Source organism: Entelurus aequoreus, linkage group LG28, assembly GCF_033978785.1.
Source record: "Entelurus aequoreus isolate RoL-2023_Sb linkage group LG28, RoL_Eaeq_v1.1, whole genome shotgun sequence".
NCBI classification, from domain to species: Eukaryota; Metazoa; Chordata; class Actinopteri; order Syngnathiformes; family Syngnathidae; genus Entelurus; species Entelurus aequoreus.
The window spans coordinates 28,685,046-28,708,692 of NC_084758.1; the positions used below are offsets into that span (position 1 = coordinate 28,685,046).

At 37.6% G+C, this 23,647-nt stretch overlaps 1 protein-coding gene across 8 annotated transcripts in view; it reads right to left on the reverse strand.

Moving 5' to 3' along the window:
• The window catches only part of fam13b (family with sequence similarity 13 member B), a 129,601-nt gene that overhangs the window by 32,820 nt on the left and 73,134 nt on the right, over positions 1-23,647 (reverse strand). For 5 of the 8 annotated variants that reach the window (XM_062039956.1, XM_062039953.1, XM_062039952.1 and 2 more), the window contains 11 exons: positions 21,552-21,647; positions 21,127-21,181; positions 20,875-20,966; positions 17,609-17,642; positions 17,434-17,524; positions 17,164-17,235; positions 10,924-11,191; positions 10,721-10,862; positions 6,757-6,838; positions 3,002-3,175; positions 1-99 (listed from right to left, as the gene is read on the reverse strand). The exon at positions 1-99 is cut by the window's left edge and continues 119 nt beyond it. In XM_062039956.1, coding sequence (XP_061895940.1) covers positions 1-99; positions 3,002-3,175; positions 6,757-6,838; positions 10,721-10,862; positions 10,924-11,191; positions 17,164-17,235; positions 17,434-17,524; positions 17,609-17,642; positions 20,875-20,966; positions 21,127-21,181; positions 21,552-21,647 — 1,205 coding nt within the window. The remainder of the gene's footprint in view (positions 100-3,001; positions 3,176-6,756; positions 6,839-10,720; positions 10,863-10,923; positions 11,192-17,163; positions 17,236-17,433; positions 17,525-17,608; positions 17,643-20,874; positions 20,967-21,126; positions 21,182-21,551; positions 21,648-23,647) is intronic. The other 3 variants (XM_062039959.1, XM_062039958.1, XM_062039957.1) reach the window with 2 other exon arrangements.

Genomic DNA, 23,647 nt, shown 5'->3' on the forward strand with positions numbered 1-23,647 from the left:
GCGTTCCCTGGTCCAGCGTGGAGCCGAAGCTCTTTGGCAGCGTGTTGCTGCGAGGGCGGGTCAGGGGGCCAAGCTCGCTCTCGGCGCGGTGTTTGGCGTCTGAACGTACGTAAGAGACAAAGGTCAAACGAGAGGACGCCGACTGGGATGAAGCAGAAATGGAAGACAACTTGAACGTGAACATCTCGACTTGGTGGAGCTCACAAGACAGTGACTGACGCACACACCCATTCTTGTATTTGTTACCTTCTTGAGACCTCTGAAAAATGCCTACATCTTTAGGACCACCCTTTCTAGATATTTAAAGATTTGTATTTACAACATTAATAATATATACATACTATTCAAAAAAGGTGAGCTTTTAGTTCATTTTTGTTTGAATGTTTTGTTTGTAATTGGTTTTTAATCTTCATTATTTACTTCAAGTTATTACAGCATGTCTATATACATTTTTTTAAATTTTATTTTGGCCAAAGGGGGCGCATTTTAATTTCTTACACACACGTTATTTCATATGTTGACTAGAGGGGGAGCACTTTTACACACACTTGTTATTTCATATGTTGACCGGAGGGGGAGCACTTTTAAAACAGACAATCATTTTGAAAAATCCCTCCTTTTTGGGACCACCTTCATTTTGATAGATGTCACCACCAGGGGTGGAAATGAGATCTCTATTTTTCTAACTGTTAATGGCCACTATAGTCTTAGTACCGTAGTGTATTTGTTCATCCTATGGTCACATATGGGACGCAGGTTATCTTACGTTAGCACCGGAATTCGTAAAATCAGCTGTTCACCTGGCGGGTTTTTTCGGGGATGAATAGGGAAGTCGTGTTTTATCATATATGCACCTGTCAATGTTTAATTTTGTATGCACATTAAATCAACAAATAACCCTGACTTTGGAGCAATGTTCACAGACTCTAGTATTTGGCTCTCTATTAGATACAATGGTTTTCTGTATTGGGACCATGATTATGGACCTAACTTGTTCACCGGTCCTCATATGGAAGGTACTTTTCCTTGTTGATGTCTCAAGAAGGGTAGGAATACAAGAACACACACACACACAGACACACACGGTTAAGCTAACAGTTGCCAATTTTACCGCTACTACACAAAAAGCTTAACAGTTAGCAAGAGTTGCAGTTGCGCCCTCTCAAGAAAACACTGCCCCTAATGTCCTGGCAGGGAATAGCAACATTTTAATATACCTTTCTTCCTGTCAAATTTGATCAATTTCTCGTTTTATGTCCACAACCTTCTACTATCCAGGTGAGAGGCATGATTTATAATCTAGAATAAACCTTCACCAACTCAGAGGCGATGCAGCAATAGGTCAATATAGCAGCATCACAGAGTTAGCTCTCTGTGATAAAAAGTACTTTGTCTGCGTTAGCCCTTATAATAACAATATTGCTAATACTTGGGTTTTTTTCAGCTCACGAAATTTAAATAGAGTATTGTTGGCGGGTGTTGGTTGTTTTTTATAGGGCTTTACAGTCGTGGTCAAAAGTTTACATACACTTGTAAAGAACATGATGTCATGGCTGTCTTGAGTTTCCAATAATTTATACAGCTCTGACATCACGTGGACAAAGATAAGACCTTCCGGAGGAAAGTTCTGTCGTCAGATGAAACAAAAATTTAGCTGTTTGGCCACAATGCCCAGCAATATGTTTGGAGGAGAAAAGGTGAGGCCTTTAATCCCAGGAACACCACCTACCGTCAAGCATGGTGGTAGTAGTGTTATGCTCTGGGCCTGTTTTGCTGCCAATGGAACTGGTGCTTTAAATGAAAAAGGAGGATTACCTCCAAATTCTTCAGGACAACCTAAAATCATCAGCCGGTCTTGGGCACAGTTGGGTGTTCCTACAGGACAATGACCCCAAACACACGTCAAAAGTGGTAAAGGAATGGCTAAATCAGGCTAGAATGAAGGTTTTAGAATGGCCTTCCCAAAGTCCTGACTTAAACGTGTGGACAATGCTGAAGAAACAAGTCCATGTCAGAAAACCAACACATTTAGCACCAATTGTGTCAAGAGGAGTGGTCAAAAATTCAACCAGAAGCTTGTGGATGGCTACCAAAAGCGCCTTATTGCAGTGAAACTTGCCAAGGGACATGTAAGCAAATATTAACATTGCTGTATGTATACTTTTGACCCAGCACATTTGCTCACATTTTCAGTAGACCCATAATAAATTCATAAAAGAACCAAACTTCATGAATGTTTTTTGTGACCAATCACTCTATCACAAAAAAATAAGAGTTGTAGAAATTATTGGACACTCAAGACAGCCATGACATTATTAAATTATCATTTACAAGTGTATGTAAACTTTTGACCACGACTGTATGTGCGGAATAGAGGACTCGGATTAGTTCCTTTGTAAGCCACCTCGTATTTGCCGTAAATTACAACTTATAATATGTATACAAAAAAGAAAAACATAAATATTCTTATCTTACATAGATAAGAATTCCACCCAAAAAGTGTGGTTCCCCTTTAGACTTAAACAAACTTTCATGATCCACAAGGGAAATTGTTCCACACAGTAGCTCAGTTACAAAGGATGGAAAGGGTAAGGATGGAAAGGATACTGCCGGTATAAAATAGACTAAAAATGTACTGTAGTAATAATATAAAATATAACATATGTAATATTTACATATTATATATACAGTGTATGATATATACAGATATATTATATTTTTATATAATATATACAATTAATAACAATTACAGTATATGTAACAGCTGCAGCATAAAATAGAGAGTAGATCTTTAAGAAAAAAGATGCACAGTCTGACCAAAACATCACATGACATAAGAACACACACATCACATGACATATGAAAACACACACATCACATGACATGACATAAGAACACACACACGTACACACATGCTGCTTGGCCACAGGAAGGAAGCAGGATGCTCTCACAGAACCACCTGACAGTGGACGTGTCTACTTACTGGCTCTTTGCTACTTACTGAGGTGACACGCTCTCGAGCTCGGGCCCGAGTGGGGGTGGGCCGGGGGGGCGTGTGCGCAATGGGAGGGGGAGGAGGGGGGCGGGGCATGGTGGCGCCTTTGCGAATGGAGCAAAGCCTGGTGTCTCAGCGTGCTTCTGGGGAAAAGATGGTGCTGGCGTCCTGCGCGGCCGACTGGGGGGTAGGGAGGGGTGGGGGTGGGTGTCAACCGACGGACCAATCGGAGAGCGGGTGGGTGAGAAAGGGGAGGAAAGTGGAGAGCGGGTGATGGTGTTATTGTCGTCTTCACGTGTGATCGCAGACAGAGAAATGTTTCAGACGCGATGGAGGGCGTAGGGTTCCATGAAATGATGCACAGGTGTGGGAGACATTCTAGATCAGTGGTTCTTAACCTGGGTTCGATGGAACCCTAGGGGCTCGGTGAGTCGGGCTCAGGGGTTCGGCCGAGGTCAAAACACACCCGACTCATCGTGTAAATACAAACTTCTCCCTATCGGCGTATTACAGATACGGCAACAGCAGACTGGTTTGCAGATTTGTAGATTGTTGTGAGTTTATGCAGGTGTTGGTTTTGTTGTTTGAACATTAAAACATTAACGAGATTGTTGCGTTCAAATGTCTATTAAGTACATCAATAGTAAAAATGTTGCGTTCAATGTCTACTAAGTACATCAATAGTAAGAATGTTGTGTTCAAGTGTTTACCAAGTTAAATAATAGTGGGAGTGTTGCGTTCAAATGTCTACTAAGTACATCAATAGTAAGGATGGTGTGTTCAAGTGTTTACCAAGTAAAATAATAGTGGGAGTGTTGCGTTCAAATGTCTACTAAGTACATCAATAGTAAGGATGGTGTGTTCAAGTGTTTACCAAGTAAAACATAAACAGGAGTGTTGCGTTCAAATGTCTACTAAGTACATCAATAGTAAGAATGTTGTGTTCAAGTGTTTACCAAGTAAAATAATAGTGGGAGTGTTGCGTTCAAATGTCTACTAAGTACATCAATAGTAAGGATGATGTGTTCAAGTGTTTACCAAGTAAAATAATAGTGTTGCATTCAAATGTCTACTAAGTAGATCAATAGTAAGAATGTTGCGTTAAAGTGTTTACCAAGTAAAACATTATCGAGATTGTTGCGTTCAAATGTCTATTAAGTACATCAATATTAATAATGTTGTGTTCAAGTGTTTACCAAGTAAAACATAAACAGGAGTGTTGCATTCAAATGTCTATTAAGTACATTAATAGTAAGAATGTTGTGTTCAAGTGTTTACCAAGTAAAACATAAACAGGAGTGTTGCGTTCAAATGTCTATTAAGTACATTAATAGTAAGAATGTTGTGTTCAAGTGTTTACCATGTAAAATAATAGTGGGAGTGTTGCGTTCAAATGTCTATTAAGTACATCAATAGTAAGGATGGTGTATTCAAGTGTTTACCAAGTAAAATAATAGTGGGAGTGTTGCGTTCAAATGTCAACTAAGTACATCAATAGTAAGAATGTTGTGTTCAAGTGTTTACCAAGTAAAATAATAGTGGGAGTGTTGCGTTCAAATGTCAACTAAGTACATCAATAGTAAGGATGGTGTGTTCAAGTGTTTACCAAGTAAAATAATAGTGGGAGTGTTGCGTTCAAATGTCTACTAAGTACATCAATAGTAAGAATGTTGTGTTCAAGTGTTTACCAAGTAAAATAATAGTGGGAGTGTTACGTTCAAATGTCAACTAAGTACATCAATAGTAAGAATGTTGTGTTCAAGTGTTTACCAAGTAAAATAATAGTGGGAGTGTTGCGTTCAAATGTCAACTAAGTACATCAATAGTAAGAATGTTGTGTTCAAGTGTTTACCAAGTAAAATAATAGTGGGAGTGTTGCGTTCAAATGTCAACTAAGTACATCAATAGTAAGAATGTTGTGTTCAAGTGTTTACCAAGTAAAATAATAGTGGGAGTGTTGCGTTCAAATGTCAACTAAGTACATCAATAGTAAGAATGTTGTGTTCAAGTGTTTACCAAGCAAAATAATAGTGGGAGTGTTGCGTTCAAATGTCTACCAAGTACATCAATAGTAAGAATGTTGTGTTCAAGTGTTTACCAAGTAAAATAATAGTGGGAGTGTTGCGTTCAAATGTCTACTAAGTACATCAATAGTAAGGATGGTGTGTTCAAGTGTTTACCAAGTAAAATAATAGTGTTGCATTCAAATGTCTACTAAGCAGATCAATAGTAAGAATGTTGCGTTCAAGTGTTTACCAAGTAAAACATTAACGAGATTGTTGCGTTCAAATGTCTATTAAGTACATCAATAGTAAGAATGGTGTGTTCAAGTGTTTACCAAGTAAAACAAACAGGAGTGTTGCGTTCAAATGTCTACTAAGTACATCAATAGAAAGAATGTTGTGTTCAAGTGTTTACCAAGTTAAATAATAGTGGGAGTGTTGCGTTCAAATGTCTACTAAGTACATCAATAGAAAGAATGTTGTGTTCAAGTGTTTACCAAGTTAAATAATAGTGGGAGTGTTGCGTTCAAATGTCTATTAAGTACATTAATAGTAAGAATGTTGTGTTCAAGTGTTTACCAAGTAAAACATAAACAGAAGTGTTGCGTTCAAATGTCTATTAAGTACATTAATAGTAAGAATGTTGTGTTCAAGTGTTTACCAAGTAAAACATAAACAGGAGTGTTGCGTTCAAATGTCTATTAAGTACATTAATAGTAAGAATGTTTTGTTCAAGTGTTTACCATGTAAAATAATAGTGGGAGTGTTGCGTTCAAATGTCTATTAAGTACATCAATAGTAAGGATGGTGTGTTCAAGTGTTTACCAAGTAAAATAAGTGTTGCATTCAAATGTCTACTAAGTACATTAAAAGTAAGAATGTTGTGTTCAAGTGTTTACCAAGTAAAACATTAACGAGATTGTTAAGTTCAAAGGTCTATTAAGTACATCAATAGTAAAAATGTTGCGTTCAAGTGTTTACCAAGTAAAACACAAACGAGAGATGTGATGTTCATGCACGGTTCATTTTATGCTCCAGTAAAAAAACATGGTAACACTTTAGTATGGGGAACATTTTCACCATTAATTAGTTGCTTATTAACATGCAAATTAGTAACATATTGGCTCTTAACTAGTCATTATTAAGTACTTATTAATGCCTTATTCAGCATGACCTTATTATAACCCTAACCCTCTAACCCTGACCCTAACAAATAACTCTAAATTAAGTCTTTGTTACTTAGAATATGTTCCCCATACTAAAGTGTTACCAAAAACATATAACTTTGTTTTTAATTTTGAAAAAAAATTACATTTTATTTTTCGCTAAAGAAGGGTTCGGTGAATGCGCATATGAAACTGGTGAGGTTCGGTACCTCCAACAAGGTTAAGAACCACTGTTCTAGATGTATGTGACATGTTTGGTTGCGGACGTGCAAGCCTGAAATGAGTCATACCCTTTTTCTTCAAATGCAGAGAAATATTGTATCTTGAACTTTCTGGTTAAATAAAAGAAGGTAAAAGATATGAATCATTTCGGGCTCGGCTGTACGTCACGCCCCCTGCTGGTGAAGAGAGACGGTTCACACTGGAGGGTGGATGTGTGAGAGCCACAGGTTAGTGCTGCATGCATGCACGCTTGTTGCCAGGGTTACAACTCTGTGTGTGTGTGTGTGTCTATGTGTGTGTGTGTCGGTGTGGCATGGAGTGCGATGTCACAAACACACACTCAGTCAGGACACTCAGGACACAAGTCTACCTTTAATCTGCCGGCGGATCTTGGTGAGGTCGGTCATCCACTTGAGGACTTTGGTATTGGCGGCCTTGTCCCCGTGAGACGGCTGCACACAGGAAGTCACACGTTACAGGTAACGACATTGAACTGCATGTGACAAACATTTTGTTTTTTGTTTTTGTCTTTTCCCATCCAACAGTTTAGAAGGGTCATGTTTGATGCTAGTTGACCCCTTTGGATCTCAGATTTTATGTGGACTTAAGCGGGCAGACTTGGGACAAGACTTCAATGTACAGTCGCGATCAAAAGTTTACATACACTTGTAAAGAACATAATGTCATGTCTAGGGATGATGTTTGATAAGAAATTATCGAGTTCGAGCCTATTATCAAATCCTCTTATCGAACCGATTCCTTATCGATTCTCTTGTCGAGTCCAGATAGGTTGTTGTATATGGAAAAAAACACAATATTTGGTTTAATAAAAGCTCACTTTTATTATATAAGAAAAAAAATCAATCTAATAAATAAATAAATATTGACTGTTACCCCCCGAAAAAATAAAATAAAATAAATATTGACTGTTGTTACCCAAAGTATATTAAGTGGGATTTTTCATAAAAACAAATATATACAGTAACACAAAAACAACATGTCTCTGTGATCACTATAGGTGTATAATAATAATATAATAGTGTTAAATAAAATCAGTCCCTTGGGCACAAAACTGAAAATAATACAGCTCTCCAAAAAGTGCACTTCTGCTGCTATTTGACATAACTGTTTGTTATGATGCTTTGACATTTTTGCACTTTATTTCTTTATTGAAAGAAAATTCTATGAAGAGAAAAGTTGTTTGCAAATGTGGATACAATGCTAAAAAATGAAAAGTTAAAGCTAAAAAAAGAAATACACTTTGAGTTAACATTATTTCTTTATAGGGGGAAATATGTGGTTATGAGCTAGGGAATATAACAACTACACTACCCAGCATGCAACAGGAGTGACGAGCATGCGCGGTAGCCCCGAAAAGTGTTGCATGTCTTGCATGTCGCCACCCGGAAGCTAAGAATGAGGTTATGAGCACGCTGTGAAAGTAAACGTCAAGAACTCAGCCAACACGCCTCGTCTGCATTATTTATAATTAGACAGACAACACATGTACAGTGTGACTTTGTTTTGTTTACAAGGAAAGAAAAACAAAAGTTAAAAAAGGGAGATCATGTCATATATGTATGTGCTGCGGTTGTTTTAAGAACGTTGCGACAGCTGCCGTAAAGGAGGTGCGTTGCTAGCCTGGTTGCTATGTTTCCGGTTGGTCGTAAAAGTGTTCGTCATGTGTTTGTAGTCTGCTCAAATCTCTCAGTAAAGTTATTCATTGAATTATACCTTTTGTTTTGAACTTTATTACACATTGGAGCGCTTTTTCCGGTCCCTTTTTTTCCTGCTTTCGCTATCTGCGCCTAATGACTGAGCTACATGACGTCATTTCTTGTGATGTCACACGGGGCATTTCTGGTCGGGACGGGATTCGTTCCCAGGGATTCGAATAAAGAACCAACTGTTTTTCTTTACTATAGTGGTCTTGATAACGGGTACCGGTTCTCAAAAAGGGATTTGAGTCCGAGGACTCGGTTCTTTTCTTATCGAACAACCGGGAAAATCGGTTTCGAGTATCATCCCTAGTCATGGCTGTCTTGAGTTTCTAATCATTTCTACAACTCTTATTTTTTTTGTGATAGAGTGATTGGAGCACATACTTGTTGGTCACAAAAAACATTCATGAAGTTTGGTTCTTTTATGAATTTATTATGGCTCTACTGAAAATGTGAGCAAATGTGCTGGGTCAAAAGTATACATACAGCAATGTTAATATTTGCTTACATGTCCCTTGGCAAGTTTCACTGCAATAAGGCGCTTTTGGTAGCCATCCACAAGCTTCTGGTTGTGTTTTTGGCCAAACAGCTCAATTTGTGTTTCATCTGACATCACATGGACAAAGATACAATCTTCTGGAGGAAAGTTCTGTGGTCAGATGAAACAAAAATTTAGCTGTTTGGCCACAATACCCAGCAATATGTTTGGAGGAGAAAAGGTGAGGCCTTTAATCCCAGGAACACCATGCCTACCGTCAAGCATGGTGGTGGTAGTATTATGCTCTGGGCCTGTTTTGCTGCCAATGGAACTGGTGCTTTACAGAGAGTAAATGGGACAATGAAAAAGGAGGATTACCTCCAAATTCTTCAGGACAACCTAAAATCATCAGCCGGTCTTGGGCACAGTTGGGTGTTTCAACAGGACAATGACCCCAAACACACGTCAAAAGTGGTAAAGGAATGGCTAAATCGGGCTAGAATGAAGGTTTTAGAATGGCCTTCCCAAAGTCCTGACTTAAACGTGTGGACAATGCTGAAGAAACAAATCCATGTCAGAAAACCAACACATTTAGCTGAACTGCACCAATTTTGTCAAGAGGAGTGGTCAAAAATTCAACCAGAAGCTTGTGGATGGCTACTAAAAGCGCCTTATTGCAGTGAAACCTGCCAAGGGACATGTAAGCAAATATTAACATTGCTGTATGTATACTTTTGACCCAGCACATTTGCTCACATTTTCAGTAGACCCATAATAAATTCATAAAAGAACCAAACTTCATGAATGTTTTTTGTGACCAACAAGTATGTGCTCCAATCACTCTATCACAACAAAATAAGAGTTGTAGAAATGATTGGAAACTCAAGACAGCCATGACATTATGTCCTTTACAAGTGTATGTAAACTTTTGACCATGACTGTAGGTGTTCTTAACACTGAATTATCAGTAAAGTAATCTTACTCTTGATTTTTATCGTATTCAATAATTATATTTTAACAGGTTGACAACCTTGTCAAACGATATGGAAACATGTGTTAATCACAAAGATTATAATTTATTTAACACATAAACCTTAGGCTTGAGTCAGGCTGATTAGAAAAATAAGTACCAATCAAATATACTGGGAGTCATAAATAACTGATGGAAAGAAATACATATAATTATGTAGTGCTAAAATAAACTAGTTTAATAACACATAGTAAATATGTCAGTAGAATCAAAGTGCAAATGAAAATACAGCTTCATCAATTCAGTTATAATTTTTACACTTAAGAAACTTCTCGAAGACTTTATATCTCCAGACTTTTCCTGTTTGAGGTCGTCATTACTTCCTTAAGTGGTGGAAAAGTGTATTAAAGACCACAGCTGGGAAACATGAATTGATTTACGTGGACCCCGACTTAAACAAGTTGAAAAACTTATTCGGGTGTTACCATTTAGTGGTCAATTGTACGGAATATGTACTGTACTGTGCAATCTACTAATAAAAGTTTCAATCAATCAATCAAAAACGTATATTTTTTTGCCGGCCTCTAGGGGGTGCTCGCAGCCCACCAATGACAAAGCAGTGTATAGAGCGAGTATGGCCAACTCTTTCAGAGTTGTCGTCCAACATGGCGCCCTGTAGTCACGCTTGATGGCCAGACCACCAAATGATTGGTCAAAAGCGTGACCACAGGGCGCCATGTTGGACACCAAGGCTCTAAATCAGTCAAGAGACACTGACTTAACCAAGCTGTTTGTTTACATGCTTTTTTTATTTCTCTTTGCTATTTGGGCTTATTGGACCCTAATTAGAATAAAAACTAAGAATCATATTTAGATATGATGTACTTAGTCCATAAGTAACAAATGTATACTTCATGTGTAGTGACATGCTAATTCTTATTTTTACACTTTTTTTTCCAAATTCCATTGTATGTTATACTCTTCTGACACCACCAGATGGCAGTATAAGTGTCCACATAAGCGGCCATAAGACCCCAATTCAGTAGTGTACACAATTTTGTAAATAAGAGCTAAAAGGTGCTGTCCACGCATGTGTCCACTAAGCCTTTAGAGGTTTTTAACCATTTAAGCGGGTTCCAGTGTAGTTAACAGTTCTCACTTGTACCTTGTAGTTTTTCTCCTTCTCAAACTGCTCCTCAAACTGTTTAATCTTCTTCTTTAGGTGCTGAAGCTTCTTGGTAAGCTGGTGAGTCACTGAATCTCCTCCTCTCATCGCCTCCTTGGAGCCGCAAGACGCTCGCCTCGGCCTGCGGGTTTCATTGAGAGTCAGCTGCGGCCGAGTGACACAGCGCCGTGCCGTGCGTTTACCTGTGCGCTTTGGTGGGCGAGGTGGCGTCCGTGTCCTGATGGAGGAAGCGCTGGGCGCCGTGCACGCTGAAGTCCAGGAAGCGCCGCGCCAGGACGTGCGGGTGAGAGCGGGAGGACGAGGGGGACGCGTCCTGCCTGCCCTCGTCCTCCTCCTCTTCTTCCTCTAGGGGCAGCAGAGGGAGGGGGACCATGCGACCCGCCAGAGGGGAGAGCTCGGCCTCTCCACTTTCATTGTCGTCCTGCCAGGACTTGAAGGCAGGAACTGGATCTGAAGGCAGAGTCAGAGGTGATGTTTTTAAGAAGATCTTTTAGGAGCTAGGAAAACGCAGAAGCGGCATAAAAAAGGCGAAGCACATGCAGACTTTCAAACGGTTAAGTCAGAGGTGTCCAAAGTGCGGCCCGGGGGCCATTTGCGGCCCGCAGCTAATCGTTTACCGGCCCCCCACACATTCTGCAAAAATTGCAAAATTGATAGTATTGCAAAAATTTAAAAAAACATTTTAAAACAGTGGAATGAGGTGAAATCTAACGAGAAAAAGTTGCAATGTTGACACAAAGCTGCCATGCAGGCTGTTTTTTTTTCTTTTGTTTCTTTTTATTTTTTTTGCCATTGCTCGAGAAAAAAAAAAAAGAAAAGACAAAAAATCTATGTTACAATGAATTATTACTTAAAAAATTTCACTTTAAAATGTTTTTTGTGGAAAAAATATTGCATCTATTGTGTGGTTGCCATATAAAAACATCAAAGTTTTATTTGAGAAAAGAGCATAAAACGAACAAAATAATAGTTCAAACGTAAAATCGACAGATACATCTGAAGTTGATCTTGTAATTTAAGTGTGAAAAGTACAAAAAAAAACTAATAAAAATGTATCAGTTTATGAGTGGGAGACCTTTTGGATCCCAAATATATTTAGTGGGATTTTATTTAACTTTTCACTGTGATTACTCAAAAATATTAAAGAATTCAAATCAATGGTGTCCTGCATTATTGATCTTTTAGGGCTTTTATTACTAAATACTGGATATTTCAGTTTTACTATAATAAACAAAGTTGTCTTTGACAGAAAAGGCATAAAACCTGTATTTTTTTTTTACTTGATATCAACCTGAAGTTGATATAGAGATATACTGTAAAAAATAATAATAATAATTTGACTTATTTTTAACATTTTAATGACTGAGACCCTTGACCCTTGATTGGTCCCCGGGAGCCCTAAAGGTTAAAAAAAAATATCAAAATGGCCCCAGTATGCTTAAATTTTTCCGTGCGTGGCCCTCAGTGGAAAAAGTTTGGACACCACTGGGTTAAGTAAACCCAGATTTATGATCAATATTATTAGAATTTTATCAACGTGATTTCATGTTTTTTCTTATTTGTAAAGACAGGAAGGCAATGAAAAACCCACCACCTTCCTCAATCAATGGAAGCATGACCAGCCTTTAGTTGCGGAGGGAAAGGGGAAAGGTCAGAGTCGTGTATAGAGAGAGTATGGCGATCTCCTCAATGATTGGTGAAAAGGCACTTTCTCGTTGGTTTTTATACGTGTAAAAATGCGCTGTTGCTCCACCCGCGAGAAAAGTGGAATATTTTTACATTGCTTACTCAACAATCAATACATAAATAATCTTGGACAGAATATTCCGAACTCAACTTTCCATTTCTATGCTGATGATACTGTCATATACTGCACAGCACCCACTCCTGCTGAGGCTTTTAAATATCTACAACATGCATTTGACAGAGTACAAGAACAACTTTGCTATCTTCAACTGATTTTTAAATGCAGAGAAAACAAAGTGTATGTTCTTTACCACATCAAAAACTGTAAGATCAGCACTGTGTGAGAACATTTTAACAAGAAATGGGCAACAAATTATGTTAGTATCTGCTTTTAAATATTTAGGATTTTTAATTGATGACCACTTGAGTTTTAAGGAGCATATTCAGTATGTTGTAAAAAAAATTGAACTTTTACTGGGATTTTATTATAGAAACAAGTCTTGCTTTTCTTTTACTGTGAAACAGAAATTGGTGGAAACAACCTTTTTACCTGTTATTGACTATGGAGATGTGTTGTACATGAATGCTACTGCTGGTTGTCTCCACAAGCTGGATAGTGTGTACCACGGGGCACTGAGATTCATCACCATTGTGTGTTATACTCCATGGTTAACTGGACATCTTTATGTGCTCGACGCCTCAATCATTGGTATGTTTTCATCTACAAAACCATTCTGGGTATCACTCCATCTTATCTATCTTGTCTTTTAACAAAGAAACAAGGAAGTCACAATCTTCGTTCAATGAATGTTCTGCATTTTGTCGTCCCCAAAGTAAGAACTGAACTGGGCAAGAAAGCATTTAGGTTTTCAGCACCTAAGGCTTGGAATAACCTACAATCGAATATTCAACTTCAAACCCTTGTTACAATGAATGAGTTTAAAGCTTCTGTGAAAGGACTGCAGTCTACCTTGTCACATATGTTATGTGAGCAAGTTTTAATGTTGTAAATTTAATGTTTTATGTGTTGTTTCCTGTTTTTAATGTAACCTTGCTGCTGCCCTCTTGGCCAGGTCTCCCTTGGAAAAGAGATCTTTGACCTCAATGGGATTTTTACCTGGTTAAATAAAGGCTAAAAAAAAAAAATAAAAAAAAATAAAATAAAATTTAAAAAAAAAACCTGAAAGAAGACAAGTATGGGAAGTGAAAAACACTGGAGAGCCGCCCAAGTAAACACACGTCTGCGTTTTGTTCAGGAGAGAACACACCGAAGCTAATACAAATAATAACAGAAGAAATGAATACACTTTTGACAAAAAAAAGGCTATTTTTGAATCTCAGTAAAACTAAAAGAATGCAATTAAAGTAACAGCAGACGAGAAAGTCAAACACAAATTCAAATAGGAATAGACATTGAAAGAGTAAAATAAAGCAAATTTTGGGTATAATAATAGATGAGAAAGTGAACTGGAAATCTCCAATATAAAGTGGCAAGAAATACGTCAATAATGAATAAAACTAAATATGTTCTGGACCAAATATTACTCCAAATTCTCTTCTGCTCGCCAGTGTTCCCATATCTTATTGTGCAAAAATAACTACAAAAGAACTTAACATGTTCGAAAAAAAGAAAGATCATTTAAAATAATACAAAATGAGTGATATACAGTTTATACAGTGATTACACCACAGTTGACATACTTCACACAAAAGTCACATTTTCTCCGTTAATACTATTCAGCTAATGAAGATTTTGGCAAAATGAGAGTAATAAGTTATTTTCTTGGTCATTCTGTGTATTTATTTTAGGTTTATTGCACCCTCGGGTGCGTATTAGAGTGCCTGCTGGTCACTAAACCCTGCATGAATGTAGCAGCAAAGTGTGTCAAATACGGCTGCAAAATTAGACTTTTACAAAATAAAAGCATGTTTTAAAAAGTTAAAGTACCAATGATTGTCGCACACACACTAGATGTGGCGAAATTATTCTCTGCATTTGACCCATCACCCTTGATCACCCCCTGGGAGGTGAGGGGAGCAGTGAGCAGCAGCGGTGGCCGCGCCCGGGAATAATTTTTGGTGATTTAACCCCCAATTCCAACCCTTGATGCTGAGTGCCAAGCAGGGAGGTAATGGGTCCCATTTTTATAGTCTTTGGTATGACTCGGCCGGGGTCGAACTCACAACCTACCGATCTCAGGGCGGACATCTAATTGTTATTTTAATTTTACATTTTATTTGACTGTCTGTCTGTCTGTAATTTACAATCTTATTGTAAGTTTATAAGCTGGAGTATGTTTAGAACTATATATAGACATATTACTTCATTTTTTTGACAAAATAAACTAAACATACGTTAAAACGACAGCAATTGGATGCATGCAATTGCTGTCGTTTTGAGCACAGCCGCACAAGTCCTTAGCAGTTAGTTGGTCATACTCTATACACGAAAAGGTGAATCAACCGTGCAATCAGGTGGCCAACTGGCACAGGAAAGCACGCCAAAGCATGGAAAAACCAGACTTTTCCTTCTGGATGATTAGGAATGTCATACATTCCCCTTTCTGGAGGTGGACAAAAACATTTATTTTGGAATAGGACACATTATTTGTTGTGTACGTAGTTAGGAATGTTACTGGCTTTGAGGGGAAATAAGTCATATGATTAGGGAACCCATAATGACTACATTGAAACAAAATGGCCCAAATCAGATTTTTTTTAGATCGGTTTTTTTTCCCAGCTGATTGTTTACACTGAAGTCACTACTACTACAAAATAAAATAAGAGTTGCAACACCTTAAAAATTTATGTGGAAGTAAATTAAAATAATATAATCTATGAATGGATGTATATAGTGTAATATACAGTATTTGGGAGGGTTATCTTTTTTTTATGTGTGTGTATATATATATATATATATATATATATATATATATATATATATATATATATATATATATACATACACACACATACACATTCTTATACACACACACACACACACACACACACACACACACACACACACATTTTTATGTGTGTGTATATATATATATATATATATATACACACATACACATTCTTATACACACACACACACACACACACACACACACACACACACACACACACACACACACACACACACACACACACACACACACAGAGTATATATATATATATGCATAGATACATACATGCATATATATATATTATATATATATATATATGCATTCATGTATGTATCTATGCATATATATGCATATATATATATATATATATATATATATATATATATATATATATATATATATATATATATATACATATATATATGCATGCATGTACACTACCGTTCAAAGGTTTGGGGTCACATTGAAATGTCCTTATTTTTGAAGGAAAAGCACTGTACTTTTCAATGAGGATAACTTTAAACTAGTCTTAACTTTAAAGAAGTACACTCTATACATTGCTAATGTGGTAAATGACTATTCTAGCTGCAAATGTCTGGTTTTTGGTGCAATATCTACATAGGTATATAGAGGCCCATTTCCAGCAACTATCACTCCAGTGTTCTAATGGTACAATGTGTTTGCTCATTGGCTCAGAAGGCTTATTGATGATTAGAAAACCCTTGTGCAATCATGTTCACACATCTGAAAACAGTTTAGCTCATTACAGAAGCTACAAAACTGACCTTCGTTTGAGCAGATTGAGTTTCTGGAGCATCACATTTGTGGGGTCAATTAAATGCTCAAAATGGCCAGAAAAAGAGAACTTTCATCTGAAACTCGACAGTCTATTCTTGTTCTTAGAAATTGTTTGGGTGACCCCAAACTTTTGAACTGTAGTGTATGTATCTATGAATGTGTATATATATATATATATATATATATATATATATATATATATATATATATATATATATATATATATATATATAAAACCCAAAACCAGTGAAGTTGGCACGTTGTGTAATTCGTAAATTAAAAAAATTCAGTCAAAGCCTGGACCCCTGGAGAGGGGGTCCAGACTGAGGCCAAGGAGAGAGAGAAAAAAAAGGGCAAAAATACATTTAAAAAACAAAAACAACTTCACTGGTTTTGTATATACACACCCACACACATATATACATACATATATACGTATATACGTGTGTGTGCGCATGCATGCCCACAAACACTTAATCAAAATAATTGCCCAGGTCTGCTCAAGGCTTAAATATGTGTCAGAAGTCAAAAAGTTATATCGAGACACTACTAATTATAGTAACTTTTTGAAAAAACGTATCTTGTTTGATAAATTTGTACATGAGTTTTTCTATAATACATTATATATTTGCATTCTAACTTATAACATATATTTTTACACACAAAAATCTAAATGTCTTCTCCTCGGACGTTAGATTTTTGGGGGTTATCTTAGGCCCAATGTGTTAATACAGTCACACAGAGGCAACGTTTTACCAGCTAAACACAATAAACGCATGTAAAACACTGAAAACTACCCAGCACTCCAAGCGAGCTAGGAATACCGAGGGAGGGCGGGGTGGGCTTTGAGGTGTTTAAGTGGGGCGAAAAGGGATGAATCTGCTTGTTGCTGACAACAGGAGGCAAGAAAAGAAAAAAACATAATTACAAAAGTCATTTTTTAAAATAATTTTCTTAAGGAGAGGTCGACTGGTGAAGTTGTTGTGGTTGAGAGTGGGGGAGTGGGGGAGATGTGGAACCACTCACCTTGGCCTTCCTTCTGCAGGTGCATACATGAGAAGTCTATGGGAGGGAGGTGAAGATGAGGAGGAAGTGGCGCTGTTTGGATGGAAGTTGGTTGAGGAAGAGGAGGAGGAGGAAGAAGAAGAAGAGGAGGAAAGACGGGAACAGCAGAGAAAACGAGCAGTGAGGTCCATCACTCAGCAACTTTCATTCAATGAAAACACACTTCAGCTACAAATGAACAACACACATTTTAACACACAATGAGTTGTGTTTTAAGCCAGCGTCACGTACCATCCCATTGGCTGTCGGGGAAGAGTTGGATGTTGGGGGCGTGGCCATTGTTTGCTGTTTGGCTGGTGTTGGCGTTCTGGTCGCACGAGTCCTGGAAGGTGAGTGCGAGAGAAAGGTGAGCGACACTTATCAAACACAAAATGAGGATGGAGAGCAAGTGTGTGCGGCAACTTACACAACTTGTGTTGTCACAAAGCTGATTGTCCTGCCTGAAAGCACAACACAAACTTTGTTTAACCATTTGAGGTTGGCCAGGATTAACAATAACAAAAAAAAAAACTGGGATGTTCCAATCAGGGCTTTATGCGACCAATTGGAATCATCCATGAGTGATGTCAGCCGATACCAATCATTGTATTAACTGTAAATATTTCCAATTTATGGTGAGTGAAATTGACAAGTCTACTGGCTGAAGAAAGATAAACACTTAATAAATATCCTACTGGTGGCTTGTAAAAAGACCATTACTAGGAAATGGATATCCCAGGAGAGCCCAACTTTGAAGCAATGGATGGAAACAACAATGGACATATATAAAATGGAGAAGATAACTGCCTTTATTAATTATAAATTGGAGGAATTTACTTCATACTGGGAAAATTGGGTCAACTATGTTACGCCTCATAAACCTGACTTAAATTTTTCGAATTAGTGATTGTACTGCAAAAAAAGAAAGAAAGGGAAAAACAAAAGAAAAGAAAAAAAAGGGATTACTCCCTATATGTGTATATGTATGTATGTATATATATATATATATATTTATATGTATGTATGTATGTATGTATGTGTGTATGTATGTATATTATATATATATATATATATATATATATATATATATATATATATATATATATATATATATATATATATATATATATATATGTATCTGTTTATATTTTATTTTATTTCTGATTATTATTATTAATTACTTTGTTTTTTTTTTTGCTGTTTCTTTTTTTTTGGGGTGGGGGGTATGGATGGGATATAAATAAAAATATTTTGACATTTAGGGCAGACAATAGATATATGATTTATGTGAATATGATGTAATGGATAGGAATGTCTGATGCTGGATGTCAATAAAAAAAAAAAAGAAAAAAAAAAAGAAATTGACAGTCTAACACTATCAGCAAAGTAATATATTTCTTCCTCATTATCTTTTATTACATACAATTGTTTGAGGAAAACAAAGTCAACCGTACACAATAAGTAACTTAATAAAATCAAAATCAAAACTACTATCTATTTACTCACTGAAATAATTTTTGCCCTCAAATTCTTTCTGTGTCTTGGACTTATTCTCCAAATACGTAAACATTAACAACAACAACAACAAAACAATGATGAGAAAACTAAAATATTGCTCTCATAATATCAATCATATAATGATTTTTACCCTTGGTGTTGACGCCATCATTTTATGGATCAGCCCTCCTCTTAAGGTACCAGTAGAGTGGAAAAACTAGTTGACCTTATATGCTTAAGAGTGATTTATTACATAATAAATATTTACAATCCGCAAAGTATGTAAAAATACTGTTTAAACATCACAAAATGCCACAAATTCAGTCAGCCATTTTAAATATTCCGTTCCAAATACATTCGGCTTTTTCCGGAGATTGACGTCACTGTCAATCCTTTCCGTGTCCGGAAGGTTCCCCATGTTGAGTCAAATTAAGCCGCATTACATTCACGTTTTTACTCCACTATTTACTTGTTCTCTCCACTTAGTTAATTTCCCACTGAGTAATTTTAAATTGTTGTAATTGCACATTTTATTTTCCCTCATCCGTGCACAAGCTATTCTCTTCTTTTTTTTTAACGCACTCTGACCATATTATCAGATCAGTCATACTGGAAATATATAACAATTAGACAAGAGATGTGCTGTCTATCGTTCACAATCCTTATATAAGTGTTTCTTTTTTTTAATGTATTCTAAGTTGGAAATAAATAAATATATAAAAAGTCCGCTAACAATGCAGTCAATGGGGGCTCTCTATTCCGCCCAGCAAACCCTTTAATTAAACCATCCGGAACCTTTCAACAATACTAGAGATGTCCGATAATATCGGACTGCCGATATTATCGGCCGATAAATGCTTTAAAATGTGATATCGGAAGTTATCGGTATCGGTTTCAAAAAGGAAAATGTTTGACTTTTTAAAACGCCGCTGTACGGAGTGGTACACGGACGTAGGGAGAAGTACAGAGCGCCAATAAACCTTAAAGGCACTTCCTTTGCGTGCCGGCCCAATCACATAATATCTACGGTTTTTCACACACACAAGTGAATGCAAGGCATACTTGGTGACACTGAGGGTGACCGTATAAACAACTTTAACACTGTTACAAATATGCGCCACACTGTGAACCCACACCAAACAAGAATGACAAACACATTTCAGGAGAACATCCGCACCGTAACACAACAAACACAACAGAACAAATACCCAGAACCCCTTGCAGCACTAACTCTTCCCCCCGCTACCCACGGCCCCCCCAACCCTGCCCATCTCAACCTCCTCATGCTCTCTCAGGGAGAGCATGTCCCAAAATCCAAGCTGCTGTTTTGAGGCATGTTAAAAAAAAAAAAGCACTTTGTGACTTCATTAATAAATATGGCAGTGCCATGTTGGCATTTTTTTCTATAACTTGAGTTGATTTATTTTGGAAAACCTTGTTACATTGTTTAATGCATCCAGCGGGGCATCACAACAAAATTAGGCATAATAATGTGTTAATTCCACGACTGTATACATCGGTATCGGTTGATATCGGAATCGATAATTAAGAGTTGGACAATATCGGCAAAAAAGCCATTATTGGACACCTCTAAACAATACTCTTTATACATATCATGACCTGAATATTAACTAAATGCAGACAAACTATTTCTTAGCGGTGCAATGATACAAACAGCTAATTAGCACTTTGCTGCATTTATTGTGAGCCAGCATCAATGTCCTGCTACACCCGCATCATCGCGTCTCGGCTCGTCAAAGTTATTATAGATTATAAATCATGCCGCCAACCATCTATCTTCTTACGCTTATCCGAGGTCGGGTCGCGGGGGAAGCAGCCTAAGCAAAGAAGCACATCACCAGTGCTAATTGTGCACACAGCATTCAAGACACTCTGAAAGCTGTTGTAGAAAAATAACTTTTATCGGCTGATCTAACTAAAGTAACGCGCCACATTGTCCTCGGCATATCAACGAGAAGATGAGCGGCAAGAGCAATTAAAAAAAAAAAGTGTATGTGAGGTGTGCTTCTCAGGCTATGAGAGAGCGTATCAAAGTGATTTGTAAAAGAGGCGCATGAAGTTATGTGAGAAGCCTTCAGTGCCTCCAGCTAGCGAAAGACACAGGCGCACTGTGCGGGGAGCGAAGGCGTCACTTTTTCAGCGCAGTGTTGAAACTTCAGAGAGCAGCGATCCTACCTGGCAGTGTTGAGGTTGTTTTCAGCATCTCTGAGAGCGTCCAGCTCCATTCCAGAACCCTCCTCCAGGGAGGCTGAAAGCCCCAGTGCATCCTGGGGGGAAACAGTCCTTTGTTAGAGAACAAGTTGAGTTATGCATCTGTGTCTTCAATGCAAACACAAAGGCTTCTTCTTATCACCAACATAAAGGAACTATGTACATGCCAGCGCGTGTTCCCACGCATGTAAACCATGCGAGCGTCTCCCCTCTCACCTGTGTGTCTTTCTTTTGCTCTCGGTCACCATGGGGACCAGGATTCGCTGGCTCCCTGTCAAAGAAAAACAAAGAGCTTTAAGGAAATAGCGGAAAGGGAATGGAAATAGGTCAGATAAAAACAGTCCTTGACGATGGAAAGTCACAAATATCATAGCGAGTGACCCCCGAACAGCTGCTCCAGCCAAAACACACACTGCCTGCTAACATGACGCGTTGACACTTTTACTGGTAACTTGAACCCAAATTATGTTTGTGTACAATTTTTAACATGGCAAAATGTTTTCTTAAATATGTCTTTCAGCAGCAAGCATAAGCGTGAGGCTGCTCTCCAAACTGCTGATGATGTGGAAAACCCCATTGTGCGTGTGTGTGTGTCACAAGATGCAGTGTAACACTTTATCAGTTAACAGTGTTTGTCTCACCCTTGGTTGTCAAAGTCCTTGAGGTCTTGGTCAATGCAGGTCTTCAGCTCAAAGAAATGCTGCTCCACTGCGGCCCTGATGGTTCGTTCAATGATCCTGAAGACACAACACACACACCGCCTTGTCATTTGAAGTTATTTCACATTGAGCTTGAACACAACCGTGTATGACTTTCACAAAGATCAATTAATCACTCAATCAAACTTTATTTATAAAGCACTTTTCATACATAAGAAATGCAACACATAGTGCTTTACGGACTTAAAAACAATGTCCCAACGACCCACATTCCCTATCATCAATCACACACGGACAGGCACATATGAATGCATGAGGACAGAGGAGCTAGGTGAAGAAACACTATCACAGGAGCAGATGGCTCCTGTGATAGGAGGTCACCAGACCACGGCCACCAGGACACTGACACAAAGCGCCCCCACAGCTATGCCTAATACGCTAGGAACGCTAGAAAGTAAAAATAATGAAACATGTAAAATAGTAAGAACCATGAGTAGGAATAAACAGTAATCTTATACGTAGACGCAGCATCGGCTGCTGTGACGCGAGAAATTCGGCCGCCATCTTGAAGTGGTGATGAGGAGCCGGCGAGCAGCCTAAACTGACAGTTGACAGGTAGAAAACAAAGATGCCGGGCTGGTGTTCAGCGTTTTCCTGCTCAAATGAGCCGACTGCTGAAAATAAGAATCGGGGGATTACTTTTCACAAGTAAGATTTAACATTAACGTACTATTGGTTGTATTTTGTGAAAAGAATATTATCACAGAGTTGAGAAGGAGCAAAGATCTTCAATAGTACTGAAATCGTAGCCGCTAGCAAACAAGAGTATGACCATAATAGAACTGCTTGTCAATGAAATTAATTAAATTATTTTGTCAGAATGCACCAGAATGCTTCATTTGTATGTGAAAATCATAAAGAAATCTTCTGGGGGAGGATGACCCCCCCCTACAGGGGTTTGGTTTACAAACTTTCAGCCCCACCTAAAACAAAATTCACCAGCCGCCACTGTTTATGATGCATTCTCATTTTAGGCAAATTATAAGACAATACTTAATCCAGTGAAACAGATTGGTGGTTTTAACTGATATAAAGACTTTCAGGTGTTTATATATGTTTATGTTTAAGTATTTGGCAGACGCTTTTATCCAAAGCGACATACATAAAAAATACATATAAAACAATCACTGTAAACATTATCATTTAAGCAACAGAGATACAGTCTATAGGTCCCTAAGATATATAGATATCTAATGTATTCATACATTGTTTATGTAGAATATACGCATGTATATATAATCTACGGTAATCATATTGTTTCTTGAATTTAAAAATAGCTGACCGTTTTTTTCCCCCTTCTCTGGGATTATATTCCCAATTCTGATCTTCGACGTCTGGTCACTTATGGCATATAAGAATATTCTATTACTGTTAAGCAAACTACGAATAATAAAACATGCCAAAACATGTGTCCTTTATCATATCTCCACGTATGACAAAAAAACCCTGTGAAAATCAGTGGTATTCAGTGAGGTAAGATGAATTAAATGCGCTGACAGTTCATTGCTCCTGCCAAATGAATTGCACTGAGTGGAGCGGATCACCACTCCAAGATGGCGGTCCCGCGTCTCGTCAGCGCCAGTAGGCAGTAGCGGTCGATGCTGCTCTACTTATAAGATGTTATGGGAATAAAGGATAAAAAAACGAGTAAAACACATTATAAAGATGAAATATGTACAGTAAATGATTGATAAATACATAGAACTAAATAAAACCTAGCATATTAATAAGATATGAAAAATTACTTCAATAAAATGAATAAGTATTACTGTAGGTAAAAGTCGAATCAAAAAGGTGGGTCTTAAGCCTGCTATTAGAAACACGAGCATACAAACCAGAGATGATTAGCCAAAAAGGAAAATGCTGGCAACTTTAGAATGAACTCCCAGCCAAAAATGGTAGACATTGTTTCTAAGTTACTATTAACAAGGGATTTGTGTGGTCTATGCCTTTAAGACGTTTCTCATAGTATTTAGTGTATGCTTCCCTTGAAAAAGATAATGAGTGAAAAAGAGTTC